Source organism: Equus quagga, chromosome 11 (assembly GCF_021613505.1).
Source record: "Equus quagga isolate Etosha38 chromosome 11, UCLA_HA_Equagga_1.0, whole genome shotgun sequence".
NCBI lineage: Eukaryota > Metazoa > Chordata > Mammalia > Perissodactyla > Equidae > Equus > Equus quagga.
The window spans coordinates 73,830,568-73,848,459 of NC_060277.1; the positions used below are offsets into that span (position 1 = coordinate 73,830,568).

Below are 17,892 nucleotides of genomic sequence, written 5' to 3' on the forward strand. Positions count from 1 at the left end.
GTTTGTTGTTTTAAGGCACTAAGTTTTGGGGTAAATTGTCATGTAGCGATAACTAACACAATACCCATCATGTAATTTTTGAAATACTAATTTTAAAACACTAAAAGAGAATAAGGAGGGAAATAAAATTGATATGTTATAGTTTCCATGTTTACACTATTTCTTTTCTTTTTTTTTTTTTTTGAGGAAGATTATCCCTGAGCTAACTACTGCCAGTTCTCCTCTTTTTTGCTGAGGAAGCCTGGCCCTGAGTTAACATCCGTGCCCATCTTCCTCTAGTTTATATGTGGGACGCCTACCACAACATGGCTTGCCAAGCAGTGCCATGTCCACCCCTGGGATCCAAACCGGCGAAACCCGTGCTGCCGAGAAGTGGAATGTCTGAACTTAACCACTGCACCACCGGGCTGGCCCCTACACTATTTATTTTCTTATGGCTTCTTAGGCATTCTGATCACACTGACTAGGTTCCCTATTGGTGTGAATTTCATCCAGTTTATGCTGAGTCTTACCAGTTTTATTCTCGGGGAGTGACCTTTTATCCAACTTCTGGATACATCTCACTATAGATTCCAACAAACTGACTATACATACAACTAAATATTTATTGATTCATTCATATATACGTTCATTTTGTCTACTGGAAATTCAAAAAGGAATCCAAAATTGCATATGAATTCCCTTAGTCTTTTTTTTTTTGGATTAATGTTCACAGGAAAGTCAGACGTAGAATTCATTCATTTTTTAAAAATATTTTTTTCTTTTTACAAAAGGCATAAATGTTCAACGCACAAATTTAGAGAGAACAGAGAAGCAAACAAGAAGAGAGTGAAAGTCGACTTTGGACGGCTCCTCAGAGGACTGCTGTCGAGACCGAATGCCCTATTGATTTCAGTTGACAGCGTTTGCCTATCCTTTTTCTTTTTTTAAACATCACGAACAAGATTTTTTATGTCACCATTAAAAGTCTGAATTTTAAGCAAATTCTTGGATAGTTGGCTCATATCCAGAAACACCTGTCTCATCTTCAGTGGCTTTTCCAGAACCATTACCTTCGCCATGAAACTCCATGAGTTTTCCCAATTCAAACTTAGGCTTCTGCAGCATTTTACTTTTCCAACAAGTACATCATGGCGCGGGATAAATAGATTGGTAAGCCTTTTCTATGTCTTTACCAATGCTTTCTGAATGAATTTATTGATCACGTCTTTCAAGCCGTTCACATCTCTGGGGTCATGATTTCCACCATCTTCTTCCGGATTTGATGGACTTGTTTGTACTGAGTGTAAGAGGGTCTTCTGAATCTGGTTATTGAGTTTTTTCAGTAACACTAATCCAGAATAGATGAAGCAAATGATCATCGTTAGTCTTGACGTCAACATGAGCTTCAATCATGGTTTCCCGTGTTTTGACCCTGGAGCACATTATGTCAAAAGGTAAGATCCAGCCATAGAGGTTAGTCAGGTAGTTTTTGCCCTGAACACCCTCTGTAATCAGCTTGAATTTTCTAAATGCAAATTCATCATTCTGCATATCAGCAAAGCTCACTTCAAAAACATGACCCTGAGGCCATCAGATGCAATTTTGATTTCTTGAGTTCTTGTGACTAGTGTTTTCCCAATATTTCTCACCTTGAACATAGCTAGTGCTTTCATATCAAAACCAATCTCCCCCAGAAGGATCAACCACTTTTTCCTGGCAACCTTCTTGCCACCATTCATAAGGTGCTTGTTCTTGCTGACCACCATGGTGCTGCTCAGAGAGCAAAAAGGGCTATTTGCCTATCCTTTTAAAAATTGGGAAAACACTCTATTCTTGGTTAACGTGCTAACTGATTTCTCTAAAACTGTTTCCTTAATGAAAGTTTAGCCGAAAGGTTAGCTTTATATATCTAATATTTAAAATTTAGTATCACTAATATTTACTATTTAGTAATTACTAATGTTATAAATACTATACTCAACGACTTTACTTACATTATCTGCTTTAATTTAGACTTCACTGCACCTTGTGAGTTAGGCACTAATTTGCCTCCATTTTTCAGATGAGCAAACTAAGCCTTACAGAGGTTACGTAATTTGCCCAAACAAGGTCACAAAGCTAAGCAGTTTCAGAATAGGGATTCCATCCCGGTTCTGTCTCACTACAAAACTTATACTCATACCACTCTGCTAGTTTCTCCCTCAAACTTTTCCCCATAATACTTTTCATAAAAACAAAATGTCATTTTTTAAAACTTTCATATTTAGAAAAGTCGTCATATTCCACTTATTAAAAGACTAACCAATTTACCCATACCTCTGTTCAATTCCTTTGAAAGTTTTTTGAAGTTAGTGTCTCTAGGCAAAAATATTCAGATCTAAAGGAAATATACATGAATAAAATTCTTTCCCAGCTGAAATAAAACAGTTACCAGTGATTTGCCTCATTTTGAAACGAGAACTATCATCAGAGAGCCGAATTCCATTTATATAAAACTACATAATGCTGTTTCTGATTATAATTTCTGTAAGGTTATAGTCAATTGTTACAGTGGAGATACTAGATTTTTATCAGCTAAATTTCCTGCTGCTGTACAGTTTGATTATAACGAAATAAAGGGGTAGTCTGGGAAGAAAGAACAGAGATATGATCCCCGAATGTTAGAGTCAGAAGAAATTTGGAGGTAACTTGGCCCATTCTCCATATTTTAGAGACGAGAAAACTGAGGTCAAGAGAAATATTTCTGTATCTTTTAAGTTGTCATAGTACACAAAGTATAAGATTAAAGGGGTGTGAAAAGTGATTTTCATTTGGTAATTAAGACAGTCTTGCAAATATATTTAACTGAGTTCCAAAACCGTATCGGTAAGAGAAATGGATTAAAAAACAAAACAAAACAAAAAACCACGGGGCCGGCCTGGTTGGTGCAGCGGTTAAGTTCACATGTTCTGCTTCTCGGCGGCCTGGGGTTCGCCAGTTCAGATCCCGGGTGCAGACATGGCACCGCTTGGCAAGACATGTTGTGGCAGGCGTCCCATGTATAAAATAGAGGAAGATGGGCATGGATGTGAGCTCAGGTCCAGTCTTCCTCAGCAAAAAGAGGAGGATTGGCAGCAGTTAGCTCAGGGCTAATCTTCCTCAAGAAAAGAAAAATCCAAATAACAAAAAGCATAATACCTGGTACATAAAAAGTGCCTAGTAAATATCTGAGAATGAACAAATGAACAGAAAGATTTTGTTACTTTCATTTTTCAAGTTCCCTCACAGTCCTTGAGTTCATATTTCATATGCAATCACAACATTTACATATAATTTGTTACTTTGCTTTTTGCACTTGAGTTATAGTGTCAACATTTTTCCACGTTGTTATAAAATATGACTAACCTTTTAAAGTACCTATTGAAGTTATAACACTTCTGAGTCAGTTTCCAAAATGATGATTAACAGGGGTGAATCCAGGTTTTGGGGGGCCCTCATTAAAAAAAAAAAACACAAAATTATATTACTTTTTAAAATTTTACAAAATAATGAAAAACTATCTAGCTCTTTCAAAAGACCACTTCTAGGGTCCCTCTGGGCCTTGAATGGGCCTGTGCAGTGAGGGGCCCTGAATCTTCATTAGCTTCCTAGTACATCTGCCTCTGTTAATAACCAGATACCATCTTCATTGTGGTTATGGTGGATACCCTGTTCATGGTGGTTCTGATATAGCTTGTATGTTTTTTAGAGGTTTACTAAAATTTGAAAATGTCTATCACATTGAAAGTGTTAGAAATTCTTTCTACTCAGTCAACCTGGAATCTATTTCAGGCCCCGCTATAAACTTGGTGGCTTTTAAATTATAAACAAGTCTCTTAACTTCTTCAGGCCTCAAATTTCTTATCTGTAGAATGGGCTTAATATCTATCTCAAAGCATTAAAAATGAAAACAAATATAAAACCCTTGGTACAGTTCCTGACACACAGTATGTAGTAAATGCTCAATAAATATTAGCTATTACAATTACAGCGATAGATAAAACATTAACCAACCATATATGAGAACCTCTTGCCTCTTCATTATAACTTCCTACACTGACTGTAGGTACAATATGGTGTAAAATGAATTTCAAAGGATTGTGCAGATTCAATTTTTATTATTTTAGTTTTTAAAAATGTTATTATGAAAACTAATAACTACATAACAGAACATTTGGAAAATAGAGAAAAGAAAGAAAGCACCAGGGCCGGCCCCATGAAGGTGGCCAAGTAGGTTAAGTTTGCGCGCTTCGCTTCGGTGGCCCAGGGTTTGGTCGGTTTAAATTCTGGGCGTGGACATGGCACCATTCATCAGGCCATGCTGAGGCGCCAACCCACATGCCACAACTAGAAGGACCCACAACTAAAAATGTACAACTATGTACCGGGGGGCTTTGGGGAGAAAAAGGAAAGATAAAAATCTTTAAAAAAAAAAAAAAAAGGAAAGAAAGCGCCTATAATTTCACCAGACTTATGCTATATTTCCCTGTTGTGTTTTTCCCTAAATGCAGATTCGATTTTTTAAAAATATGCTTGAAATAAGTAGACCCAATTATTCTCTTTTCACAGAGGTTTGATATTATGGCACTATTATTTTCAAATATATGGCAAATCTCAAATATATTTTACATACAACTATTTTAGAAAAATCAGGTGGGAGAAAAGGTACACATTCTACTGTTGTATTTCCCTACTTACTAAAAATATTCATGTTTTTACAGGGCAGCCCTGTGACCTGGTGGTTAAGTTTGGCAGCCCAGGTTCAGTTCCTGGGTGTGGACCTACACCACTTGCCAGTGGCCGTGCTGTGGTGGTGACCCTCATACAAAATAGAGGAAGACTGGCACAGATACTAACTCAGGGTGAGTCTTCCTCAAGCAAAAAAAAGGAAGATTGGCAAGAGGTGTTAGCTCAGGGTCACTCTTATTCAGCAAAAAAAAAATCCAAAAAGTCATGTTTATACAAGGTTACGATCCTAGCATACAGAGAATTTGATATTCTGCTTTTTTTTTTTTTTTTTTTGGTGAGGAAGCTTGGCCCTGAGCTAACACCTATTGCCAATCTTCCTCTTTTTGCTTGAAGAAGATTGTTGCTGAGCTAACATCTATGCCGGTCTTCCTCTATTTTGTATGTGGGATGCCATCACAGCATGGCTTGATGAGCAGTATCTGGGTCCATACCTGGGATCTAAACCCACGAATCCTGGGCCGCTGAAGTAGAGCATGTAAAGTTAACCACTATACCACCAGGCCAGCCGTTGCATTTTTCTTACCATATTTCACACGTCTTTCTCTGTACTATGGCAACATTCATAGTAACTAGAGCATCTGAGAGCAAGGCTTAGTTTCCTAAACTTCATACAACTGTATGTGACAAAACTAAGGCAGGCTAAGGTGTGATAAGTCAGAAGCTCAGAGTGAGTGTTTTTGGTTTGCGTGCAACTAGAAAGTAGAAAAAGTAGAAAGAGAAGTTAGAACTCAGGAATTCTTGCTTTCCAACTAATGCCTCCCCTAAATGGCTAAGTCAGCAAAGAAGATAAAGCTCTATCAACATGATCCTAAATTATGTATACACTCTTATTTCTTCTTTGATAGATGGGTAAGTGGTGGACTACTATTCAATGGCAAAGACTTATTTGTCACAATATGTTATTATTGGGGTTTTAGCTCTCAAAATTGGGTAAACGTACTTCCCCACCCCATCCGAAGGAGGTCTTTCCTTAAAATTTAGCAAGGCAACACAAACCCTCACTATAAAGAATAAGTCAAGATCTGTTCATGGTTGTCTGGACTCAGTGACATTTGCTGTCAGAAAAGGGCCTTTACTTTTTAATTATGCTTTTGTGTTGATCTTTATTAATTTCAGAGCACAAACTTTTCCTTTTAAGCTTCTTGGTTCCTTTAATGTTGTCCTGCTTTAGGAATTCAAGGCACATTTTTTAAATTGTAAAATATACATTGAGGAAACAACCCATATGTCCATTGCTGAATGAATGGATAAACCAAATGTGGCATATACATACTATGGAATATTATTCAGCCTTAAAAAGGAAGGAAATTCGGATACATACAACATGGATGAACCTTGAAGACATTATGCTAAGTGAAAAGTCAGACACAAAAGGACAAATATTGTATGATTCCATTTGTACAAAGTATCATAGAGACAGAAAAAAATAGCAGTTACCGGGGATGAAGGGAGGAGGGAAAGGAGAGTTATTATTTAATGGGTACAGAGGTTCAGTGTGGGATGATGAAAAAATTCTGGAGATGGACAGTGGTGATGGTTGCACAACCATGTCAATCTACTTACTGCCACTAAACTGTATACTCAAAAATGGTGAAAATAGTAAATTCTATGCGTTTTATGGTAAATTAAAAAAAATCCCCCCCAATAATACGTACACTGAGAAAAGTGTGTTATACATACATATTCAGTTTAAGGAATAATTATAAAGCAAATATATGTATAATCACCATCTAGGTAAAAAAACAAAACATTATCACAGGGTACCTCTGTACCCCTCCCCATCACAACCCTTTTTTTCCTTTCTCAGTAACCACTATCCTACCTCTAACGTTTGCTTTTAAAAATCAGGCTGTGATGTGATTTCTCAGGATAAGTTCAATCAATACTAAAATGCAACAAAATACTTCTTTAAATTCCAATATTTTCCACAAATGCAAAAACTTTTTAAAAAACTTAAAAACTTTTAAAGTGCTCTTTTCCCCCTTCTTTTGCTCTCGAATTTCTTCATATTCTAAAACCTATCTTGGTTCCACAGTTAACCTCACCTGCAGAGTTAAAAACAAAAACAAAAACAAAAAAAACCTTCAGTGTAGATTTTAGATTTTCATTCCTCCCGCTCTCCCTTGCCTCCAACTACAAAGAAACAATGATTTAAACCCTTTGTGCCCTTTTAGAAAATTACACAGATACCCCATTGTGGAACCCTATAATCCCTTCGTGGAAAGGAAGAGATTAGCATATGAATACAAAGCAAAATGAATCCAGAATACAAAATGATCTACTGGATTGTGAAGCTCTTGTATTCTTAAAAATGTATTTATTTCCTTTTTTTGTATTGCCCCTTTAGTGGTCTCAGGGTTAAGGGAATTGAGCTTCCCCTCTGGTTACCCGGAAAAGGATTAAAAGAGAAAAAAAAAAGCCAAGAGATTCTAGGAGGTGCAAAACCAACAGATGGCTCCCAGAGCCAGTGGAATCTGCTACACTCGACATGAGCTAGCTTGCCGGCGAGGAGTGTAGAAAGTGCTGTTCGCAGACTGCGTGGTGAAGGAGAGAAAGCGACAGAAGAGAGAGCCATAGTGCTGACGTTGAAGGCCCGGCCCTGTGAGGTTGCATAGGGTAAATGGCGTTGGCCAGGAGGCAGTGGCGAAGGGGAAGGAAAGAGGATTTGGGCTAGGGGCGGGGCCTGCGGTGCAGCGTGGCTCCTGATTGCTGGAGCGCGGCTGCCAATCTCGCAGAATCGCTCGGTTAACCAGTGCGCTGGCGAGACGCGGTCAGATATACTGAGTGAGCCCTGAGAAGCAGTCTCAGATCCTGACGGTGCAGCAGCCCGCAGCCTCAGCCAGGGAGTCCCAGCCGCTTTCAATGGAGGAGAAGCCCGGCCAGCCACAGCCTCAGCACCATCACAGCCACCACCATCCGCACCATCATCCCCAGCAGCAGCAGCAGCAGCCGCACCACCATCACCATTATTATTTCTACAACCATAGCCACAACCACCATCACCACCACCATCACCAGCAGCCTCACCAATACTTGCAGCATGGAGCCGAGGGCAGCCCCAAGGCCCAGCCAAAGCCGCTGAAACATGAGCAGAAACACGCCCTCCAGCAGCACCAGGAAACGCCGAAGAAGAAAACAGGTCTGGGAGGGAGGACGAGTGGGGGAAGGGGAATGGGGGGTGGCGGGTAGGGGAGAATGGGGGTGGGGCTGGATCGGGAGAGCGCGAACGGGGTCGGGGTGTGCGAGTGCGCGTGTCTGGGTCCTGCCGGGCTGGGGAAGCCCCCTTTCATTCTCCCACACCTCGGGCTGGGCCGCGGGGTTTGCAGCGCCCTCTCCTTCCCCTCTGCATGGGAGAGGCCCGACCAGGCCAGTGTGACCTTCCCGGCCCCCGCCCGGGCTGGAGGGAGACCGGAGGGCCGGCCTTGGTAGTCGAGCCTTACTATTCCTTTCCCATTTCCCTTCCTGCGGCGCTGGAGGGACCTTAATTTGGGGGCTCTGAGTTGTGAACCTAGCCGCCCCCCCCCGAAATCCTTTGGGGTGTAACTCAGGAAGGCCTAGCGAATCCCGACTCAGGTAGTGTCGCGAGACCCTTTTGCAGGCGGCGAGGAGAGGGTAGGTGGGCAGAGTTGAGGAAGTGTCCTCCCTCACCCGCCGCCCCAAGCCCACCTGTGGCCTTGGGGTTCCCCGTCTGGGGGGGCGGCTGGGACCCCTCGTTTTTCGGGTCCTTTCCACCCCTAGACGCTCCTTTTGGCAGCCAGACCCCGCCGTCTGTTCCCGCGGCTCCTCCCGAGGCGGGCGCCCCGGGCCCGCTCCCCCGGAGCCGGCGCGGCTGGAATGTTCTCTCCTCCTCGCGGGGCCGCTTCCTGTCCGCCATGTTGGAAGCCGATTCCTGTCACCGACTCCGGCCCACGGAGGAGCGGAGGGGGAAGGGTGGCGAGGGGACTCGGCGCGGCGGAGCCGGGTGGCCGGGGATCCCCGCGGGCCGTCGCCTGGCCCCCAGCACTGCGGGGGCGCCGCCGCCCCAGGCCCGCCGCCGCCCCTCCCCCCGTCGCCGGCCGGGTTGTGTAACCCGGTGGCGGCCGCGCGGCCCCGGGCGGGTCCCTGGGGTGAGGGGCGGGGGCGGTTGAGGTGGGGGAGGGAGGCAGCCACGAGGGGAGCGGCCTGCGCCGGGCCCCGCGCGCCGGCGGCCGCGTTTCCCGCTCCCGGGTGCGGCGGGAGGCGCGGGCGGTCGGGGCGGGGAGCCGGCCTGCGAGCGGAGCCGAGGGAGAGGGAGGCCGCGGGCGGCGGCCGCCGCGCTGCTCCGGGCAGGAGGGCCGGGGGGGGCCGCATTTGGCGTCGAGGCGGTGCCCGGAGGCCGGGTGGGGTACCCAGCGGGAACCGGGCTCCCCGGTCACGAGTTTGTCTGCCACAGGAACCTCATCTCCTGCCAGGTTTGCTCACGATCCCGCCTCTCAGGCTTTCACTTGGGCCCTTTCCTTCTAGCAGCTCATTTTTACAAAAAAAAAGCTGCTTCTGTCCCCCTCCAGCCTCCCCAACGTTTACCTTCTGGGCTTGGGTAGTGTTTTTGAGAGGAGAGATTAGAAAAATGTTTGATTGGGCGGGGGAGAGGGCGAGGTTTTTTGACCCCTATTTCTTGTCCTTAAGGGTGAACATGAGGTTAGTTCACTACCATCTTGCCTCGGATGAGGCTTTTTTCCATGTTAAAAGGAAAGGCGTTTTCTCATTGAAACCGATTTTGATCCTAAAACTGTTTTTTTGACAATTGCTAGATTGAGAGTAAACGTCATTTTAGAAATCATTTGAGAAGAGATGAACTTAAAAGTTTGTAAGCACGCAGATTTAAAAAAATAAGGGTTCTTTGTGAATTGAAGAGAAATGAAGGAAATGGTAAGAAAATGTTAAACCCAGCATGTCAAATTTGATAGCAGCAGTTATTGAGAACTGGAGAAAAACTGCTTTTCTCTTGGAGACTTGATATAACTTGAAGACTGAAATTAGAATGTCAGATTTTCCATTTTGGAGGGTGCTAGGGACTGATGGGGTGCAGTAGAAATGAATATATAAATGTGTTGAGTGTTTAATCCTAAGGATTTGGAGCAGTTTAAAAACTCTTAGAAAGTATACAACACTAGATCTTTTTAACATTAGGCCTTTTTCGACTTAAAGGTGAGAAAATCTTACCTTACGGTTGCTTGGAATATAAGGCAGCATTACTGTTCAGATGGGGAAATTGTGTTTTGTTGTTCAGGTACTATATTAATATAGACAGTCCTGCAGGACTCCTCTCTACTTAGAGAAGCAGCCCCTCAACAATTCAAGGTGGCATCCTTCAAATTAGTGTGTCTTATCCTGAAAGGGGGATAAATAGGGAAAGCAGGGCTTAGCAATGTTGAGAGAATGTAGACAGTTTAGGATGAGCGGTTTTTCATGTGTGGCCTGGTCACAGTACTGTTGCTTCAACGTGCATGATGCTGATTTACTGAGAACGCTTATGAGGCTTTTTGAAATGGATCTGTAATTTCTTGAGGTGGGCTTTTATGACCCATTACCCACAAACCTATAAAGAGGAACAGTTTTTCTTTATCCAGAAGAGGGCGCAGGAGAGGCCCAAATGTGTTCACTAATTTCAGTTTCTAATCCAAAAGCTAGATTTATCAGGACTCAAGTTTTGCTGCGTCCATTTGAAGTAGGGTTAGATGCTTTAACATGGCAACCCTAAGTGATAAAGACACTAGGAGTCCTTTGATTTCTCTAAGTAATTCTATAGTGTTTACAGTTTTCTTAAATTCCTAAGTTTTAAAATGAAAATGTCTCTGGATGACTTTGCATACCAACAAGGTTGCCTCGGGAAAATTTTTATGTAGTTAAATGAGAAACGTTTTTGTCATTAAAACTTGGGAGCAAAAGTATAGTTGCTTCTGAGCTGTTTTTAAATTGTTTGGTGATTTCTGATATTGGAGCCACTAAATATTAATTATCTTAGGAAAAATTATTCTAGTTCCCTTAAAAGTCTTGGCTTTGGTCCAGCTTGGTTTGGACATTGGATTTTTTTGGTGTTTGAGACTGCTTACCTTTGAGATCTGAAAAGTTATGACTAATGGGCCCAAGGATACAAACTTTTGTTCAGCCTGTTAAATGGTATATATAGTTCTTCTCTCTGGTTTAAAATTGTGAACTTATATCTGTTAAAAATGTTGAGAGCCTCTATTTAGGAACTTTTTGCATTTCTAAAGAAGAAAAGAACCTTTTAGAAAACATCATAAGCGATGATCTCTTTACTGTTTCATAGTTAGAATTTTTCCACCAAAAGTTTGACTTGATTTGCTATCATAGCTTTTCCAGCAGCCAAAAAGTAAAATGTAATGCCACAGAAGTTAAGAACTTTTACAAAATATATTCTCTTATGGAGAAACTTTTGTGCCACTCTATCTTAGGAATGATTATGCCATAAGTATGTTTTCTTGAGTTATTTCCTGAAAGTTAATGCACTGGAAGAAAATGCCTTTGTTTGCTCATTTTTAGTGTTCCCACCTTTTTCTCTGATGTAGAATGAGTGACCTAAAATTGTAGTAAACCCTACTGTGAATCTTCCCAGACTATGTTCTATTCTATATCAAGTTCTTTTAAAACAATGGTTCTCAAACTTTTGTTTTTAAATCTTAGTATCCCTTATACTCTTAAAATATACAAAGAGCTTTTGATGAGGGTTATATCTATTGATATTTACCATATTGGAAATTAAAACAAAATTTCAAAAGAAAAACATACAAGCTTATATGCCTGTTGGCCTTCACAGACTAAAGGGCCAAGAGAATGAATGAACTGACAAAGGCAAATTACTTTGTGTTCCTATTGGACACGACCCCCCCCCCAGCCCCCAAAAAACTGCCTTAAATAAATGTGTGGATGTGTGTATCCTTCTCTTGTGTATTTGTTTCTAATGACTTGACCTCAGGATGCTTTTGGGAACATTTAGTAGGCAGGTAGATAACTAATGACACTATTTTACTAGTAAGCAAATGGGGAAAGTTGTTGACTCAATTGAATCACTTATAGTAATAAACTTTATGACACTTGAAGGTCTTAAACTTGCATATCATAAACTTTTTCATGTTGGATATGTTTCATTGATTTGTTAGTACATGTTTTCTTACTGCATCATTTGGGTGGGCAGTATAATATAGTGCTAGGAAACCATATTCCAGATAGACTGGAGTTCAGATTTCCAGTTCTTCCACGTTGTAACTTGGGCAAGTTACTTAATTTCTCTGAGAGTCTTTACCCAAATGTAAAATGAAGAAAATATATCTTATAAGAGTCAGAAACATTGGTATCTAGGTGTTTTGGTGTCCTACATTAGCAGTATGATCTACCGTCTGGGAAATGGCAAAAGGAATTTAAGACTATGTTAGAAAAAATTCATAAGTGTTAGATTTTTGTTTGACAGAACACAGTAGAAACTGCTTATGGTGACTACCAACCATTTGTGGTTTTGTAGAAATGGAGTCTTTTAATTTCCCTGTGGTACTTATGATTACTATATCAGTATAACTTGATTTTGCCCAGAGGGTAGCTCTGCTCTTAATTGTAAGGGAAATTTTATAACAGCTTTATGAGAATGATGGGGGAGGTTGATTCTGTTAGATGAGAGGTATAGGCATTATGGCATACTGCTTAAGAGGTCATATTCTTTCTGACTTCACGCTTTCGCTTGAATCCCAACTCAGTTCTGTTTCTTGTTTAGTGGACTTCCTAATCTGTAAAATGGGGCTGACAAGTGTCTTACAGAGTTATGAAATAATAACATAGGAAGCTAAAGCTCATAGCGTAGTGTCTAGCACATAGTAAATAAAAAGTCCTTAAATATTGGATACTACTGTAATTTAAATATTGTAATTATAAAAAAACTTTTCTTTTTCCTCTGTAGGCTATGGCGAACTAAATGGTAATGCTGGAGACAGAGAAATATCTTTAAAGAGCCTGAGTTCTGATGAAGCTACCAACCCTATTTCTAGGGTCCTCAATGGCAACCAACAAGTTGTAGACACTAATCTAAAGCAGACTGTAAAGGCCAACACCTTTGGGAAAGCAGGAATTAAAACCAGGAATTTCATTCAGAAAAACAGTATGGACAAAAAGAATGGGAAGTCTTATGAAAATAAATCTGGAGAGAACCAGTCTGTAGACAAGACTGATACCGTAGCAATTCCAAATGGTGTTGTAACAAATAATTCTGGCTATATTACTAATGGTTATATGGGCAAAGGAGCAGATAATGATGGTAGTGGTTCTGAGAGCGGATATACCACTCCTAAAAAAAGGAAAGCTAGGCGCAATAGTGCCAAGGGTTGTGAAAACCTTAATTTAGTGCAGGACAAAATAATGCAACAAGAGACCAGTGTCCCAACCTTAAAACAGGGACTTGAAACTTTCAAGCCTGACTACAGTGAACAAAAGGGAAATCGAGTAGATGGTTCCAAGCCTATTTGGAAGTATGAAACTGGGCCTGGAGGAACAAGTCGAGGAAAACCTGCTGTAGGTGATATGCTGCGGAAAAGCTCTGATATTAAACCTGGTGTGAGCAGCAAAAAGTTTGATGATCGGCCCAAAGGAAAGCATGCTTCTGCTGTTACCTCCAAAGAGGACTCGTGGACCCTATTTAAACCACCCCCAGTTTTTCCAGTGGACAATAGCAGTGCTAAAATAGTTCCTAAAATAAGTTATGCAAGCAAAGTTAAGGAAAACCTCAACAAAACTGTACAGAATTCTTCTGTGTCACCGTCTTCATCTTCATCCTCTTCGTCATCTACTGGAGAAACTCAGACTCAGTCTTCAAGTCGGTTATCCCAGGTCCCTATGTCAGCACTGAAATCTGTTACTTCGGCCAGCTTTTCTAATGGGCCTGTATTAGCAGGGACTGATGCAGGTGTATATTCTCCAGGGGGTCAGCCACTGCTAACTACTGCTGCTAATACTCTAACACCCATCTCTTCTGGGACTGATTCAGTTCTCCAGGACATGAGTCTGACTTCAGCAGCTGTTGAACAAATTAAGTCTAGCCTTTTTATCTACCCTTCAAATATGCAAACTGTGCTACTGAGCACAGCACAAGTGGATCTACCCTCTCAGACAGATCAGCAAAACCTAGGGGATATCTTCCAGAATCAGTGGGGTTTATCATTTATAAATGAGCCCAGTGCTGGCCCTGAGACTGTTATTGGGAAGTCGTCAGATCATAAAGTGATGGAGGTGACGTTTCAAGGGGAATATCCTGCCACTTTGGTTTCACAGGGTGCTGAAATAATCCCCTCAGGAACTGAGCATCCTGTGTTTCCCAAGGCTTATGAGCTGGAGAAACGGACTAGTCCTCAAGTTCTGGGTAGCATTCTAAAATCCGGGACTATTAGTGAGAGTGGAGCCTTATCCTTGGAACCCAGTCATATAGGTGACCTGCAAAAAGCAGACACCAGTAGTCAAGGTGCTTTAGTGTTTCTCTCAAAGGACTACGAGATAGAAAATCAAAATCCTCTGGCGTCTCCTACGAACACTTTGTTAGGTTCCGCCAAAGAACAGAGATACCAGAGAGGCCTAGAAAGGAATGATAGCTGGGGTTCTTTTGACCTGAGGGCTGCTATTGTATATCACACTAAAGGTAACTCATTTATTTCCTATACAAAGATTCTTATTGGTCAATTTAATATACATTTATTAGATGTTGTGTTAAGGGTGAATTTTGGGAATTCCTATGAGATTTAGAAGGAATGTTCACTTTTCCAACTTAAAAACCGTTTCTTTTTACATAGATAAGTATATTAACTCTTACCTGGTTCAAAGAATAAAGAGGGGATGTTGGGGGGATGCTGGCTAAAGAGATGATGTTAGATATTCTCTTGAACACTCTTAAGAGGTCTTAAAATTTTTCTTTGAACAGATGTTCCCTCTCCTTTGCTTTTTAGAGCATATGCTTCGTTATTAGTTCACTTGATAGTTCTAATTTGCTTAAAATGAGTAGGAACAGTGTTTTTGAGGAGAAGTCTAAAAAGATGGAGTGTCGAACTATTTTCTCTTGTAAGAGGGTATACTGGGTGCCAAATGGTAACTAGAAAATATTTTAGACAAACTACCATGTTAAGTACAATTAGTATTGTAGGGACCAGGCTCTTGAGAGTCTGTCCTTTTCATAGCCTTAAAGCCCATATTTAAAAGGAATCAGATATCCCATGTTAATAACACTCTTAGAATATGGTTTATTTGTGTCTTTAAGAAAAATGTGGTGTATGGCCTAACTAGTTTAAATCCTTAAAGCAAGTAATGAGGTTGAATGAACGACGGTTGTAACCTCGGTGCTTTTGAGAACAGTGGTTTTCAGTCTTCTACCTCCATCTCCCAGCCTTTCCTTAACAGAAATCTGCACTGCCTGCATGCACACACCTAGTATGTACTGTGCATTCCCATCTTTAACAGTGGCTCGTTTAGACAGTGACTTGGGACTGCAGGGAAGGGGCAGCATATGTATAGTGGAGGTGAGGTGATGACCATATTCTTCCTGGAAGAATCGCTGCCTCGGAGATACTAACAAAGCTATTTGTGTGCCTTCAAAGCAAATTACCTAGTCTGCATACCTTTCCTTATCTGCAAGTGGGAAGACATTTAGTAAAATAAGCGTATCCTTTTTTTTTTTTTCATTTAAAAAATGGGGGTAAGTAGTAGCATTGCCTTATGGGAGTTTAGAAGTAGAAATCCTGGCAGATAAAATTACCTGTTTTCACTTTTCTCTGGCACTGCTCTTGGGAAGTAAATATGTGTTAACCAGGAGCTGGATGGTTTTAGGAAAGTTAGGGCAAAAAAGAAATGCTTAGTTTCTTAAGACGTGGTTAATTATAAGTTAAATTCTGCCAAGGGAGTTGGGTGTTTTGGGTGTTATTTTCTGTGCCATCTGCCCTCCAGAGACCATTACTTGGAAAATCTTTACCAAAGTATTTTGTACTGGTGGTCCATGTGAGAGCCTGACAGGATGTCTGGTTGTGTTATGTTCTCCTACAGCCTACAAAAAATTTTGGGACAAGTTATTCCATTAGATTGTTGGTTGGTGGTTTTATGTATGGTTTTTGTAATGGAGAATTGCAGGACTTTTTAAATGGGAGTATTAACTACTATTTATTTCTAGGTATGCTGTATGCATTTTTCCCTTTAGCTGGGCTAACGGAATATGAAATCAGTGATCTTTAGATAAACTAAATGCCCCTACATGGATGCAGTTATATTTAGTTTTGCTGATGTTACTGAAATATTTGCTTTAGTTTAGTTTTAGTGCATCAGTTTGAATTTTGTAGTTGGATGTTATTGAGATTAAATTGGTATCGATTGTTTTTTCCCCCCGGAACAATAGATAATACTCAGTTCAGTTAGGTCTCAAAGTGGCAGGTTCTTTGAATTCCTACCAAATGTAGATTGGTACATTAGGTCACTAATTTCTCTTTTCTTGGAATGTGTTCTGAATCACAACCTTTTGAAGATCTTTTTCATAGGTGAAGTCTCAACTTTTTTTTGAAATTTTTGTCTTAATTTTCTTAAACTCTAAAAGAGGTAATCATCAGTTGGGCTTATTGGACTGTACTTTAAGAGACCACCTGTATTATTTTCTTGGTACTTTTAGTGTAGTTTTTCAGTGTTCAAAAGTAATCTCTTAGGGGCCATCCCCGTGGCCAGGTGGTTGGGTTCACACGCTCTGCTTCAGCCGTCCAGGATTTCACCGGTTCCGGTCCTGGGCGCGGACATGGTGCTGCTCGTTAAGCCATGTTGAGGTGGTGTCCCACATCCAACAGCTAGAGGGACCCACAACTAGAGTATGCAGCTGTGTACTGGGGGGAGTTCGAGGAGAGAAAGCAGAAAAAAAAAAAAAAAAAGATTGGCAACGGTTGTTGGCTCAGGTGCCAATCTTTAAAAAAAAAAAAGTAATCACTTAAAAAAGTAATCTGAGTTGAAGTTAAGCTTAGAACTGGAAGTTCTATGCATACCTCCTAACTTCAAAAATAAGCCTTTTAACAACTTTATTTGGAAATAGTAGGTGGGAGGGTGTGTTTTGTCAGTTCAGTAGGAATGGTGCATTTTTTAGGTTAAACATTAATTGCAGCCTTGGAAGTACTGCAGATTTTAAAAAATGTGAATGTTCAATACAACTGAGGATGTGAAATGAAGATATAATGAGGCATAAAAAAGAAGTTGATGGGAATTCTATCCATCTATTGGGATTTTTCTTTTAGCTTTTGATACATACTATGCTACTAACTTTTCTTAAGAAGTAAGACTTAATCTTTCTGTTACCTGGGGAAATATTGTGCCATTACGTAGCAGTACTAATATTTAAGGTGAGAGGTAGGTCCTCTTTTCCTGTTTATCTTAAGTGACACTAAAGAGGCAAAACTTAAAACTGGTATCTGTTTTTTGTGAGGAAGATTGGCCCTGAGCTAACATTTGTGCCAGTCTTCCTCCACTTTGTATGTGGGATGCCACAGCAGCATGGCTTGAATAGTGGTGTGTAGGTCTGTGCCCTGGATCTGAACCTGCAAACCCCGGGCCACTGAAGCAGAGCTTGTGAACTTAACCACTACACCAGTGGGCCGGCCCCTAAACTGATATCTTTTAAAATTGATTATGAAAAAATTTATACATGCAAATGCAGCCAATAATGTTATGAACCCCAGTGTACCCAGCATCTGGCTTGAACGTTTTAAAAGCGTTGTCATTCTTGTTTGACCTATCCACCTTCACACTTTTTTTTGGTAGGAATTTTTAAAAGGAAATTTTAGTATCATAATATTTTGTTAGTTGATACTTTGGGTATTTTAGAGCACATACCCAGGATGTAGTAGAACTCTTCGATTTGTTGTCAAAGGCTTACAACCCTGGGCCCTAAATTTTTGGGGTGAATCTTTGATTTTGAAATGGTCTAAAGTCATTTGAAGCCAAATGTGTTGAAATAAGGTAGATTGATGTGAGTTGTATGTTTGGTTGAAGTGTTCATTTTAACTGCGTTGATTGATCTTGTCTGGCTAATATTGCACTGAAGGATATCAAGCATTTAAAATGTTGACATTTTGGAATATTCATTAAAAAATAATTTGATGTGGTAAATTTTACCCA

General features: G+C 40.8%; 2 protein-coding genes and 1 pseudogene across 3 annotated transcripts in view; 1 reads left to right on the forward strand and 2 right to left on the reverse strand.

The window, feature by feature from the left end:
* Positions 1-975: 975 nt before the first annotated feature.
* LOC124246274 (40S ribosomal protein S3a-like) lies at positions 976-1,748 on the reverse strand (annotated as a pseudogene).
* LOC124246275 (translation initiation factor IF-2-like) lies at positions 1,128-9,174 on the reverse strand. 2 transcript variants are annotated; one of them, XM_046674248.1, is made up of 3 exons: positions 8,416-9,174; positions 3,367-3,454; positions 1,128-1,330 (listed from the first exon to the last, which is right to left on the reverse strand). In XM_046674248.1, exons 1-2 carry the CDS (start codon positions 9,076-9,078, stop codon positions 3,404-3,406), a joined length of 714 nt encoding a protein of 237 aa, XP_046530204.1. In that variant the 5' UTR covers positions 9,079-9,174; the 3' UTR covers positions 1,128-1,330; positions 3,367-3,403. The 2 variants fall into 2 exon arrangements, with proteins under 2 accessions (XP_046530204.1, XP_046530203.1); XM_046674247.1 differs by having other exon boundaries at positions 1,128-1,414.
* NUFIP2 (nuclear FMR1 interacting protein 2) overlaps positions 7,409-17,892 on the forward strand; it is a 29,025-nt gene continuing 18,541 nt past the window's right edge. The window contains exons 1-2 of the mRNA XM_046674246.1: positions 7,409-7,888; positions 12,677-14,401. Coding sequence (XP_046530202.1) covers positions 7,612-7,888; positions 12,677-14,401 — 2,002 coding nt within the window. The 5' untranslated portion in view covers positions 7,409-7,611. The remainder of the gene's footprint in view (positions 7,889-12,676; positions 14,402-17,892) is intronic.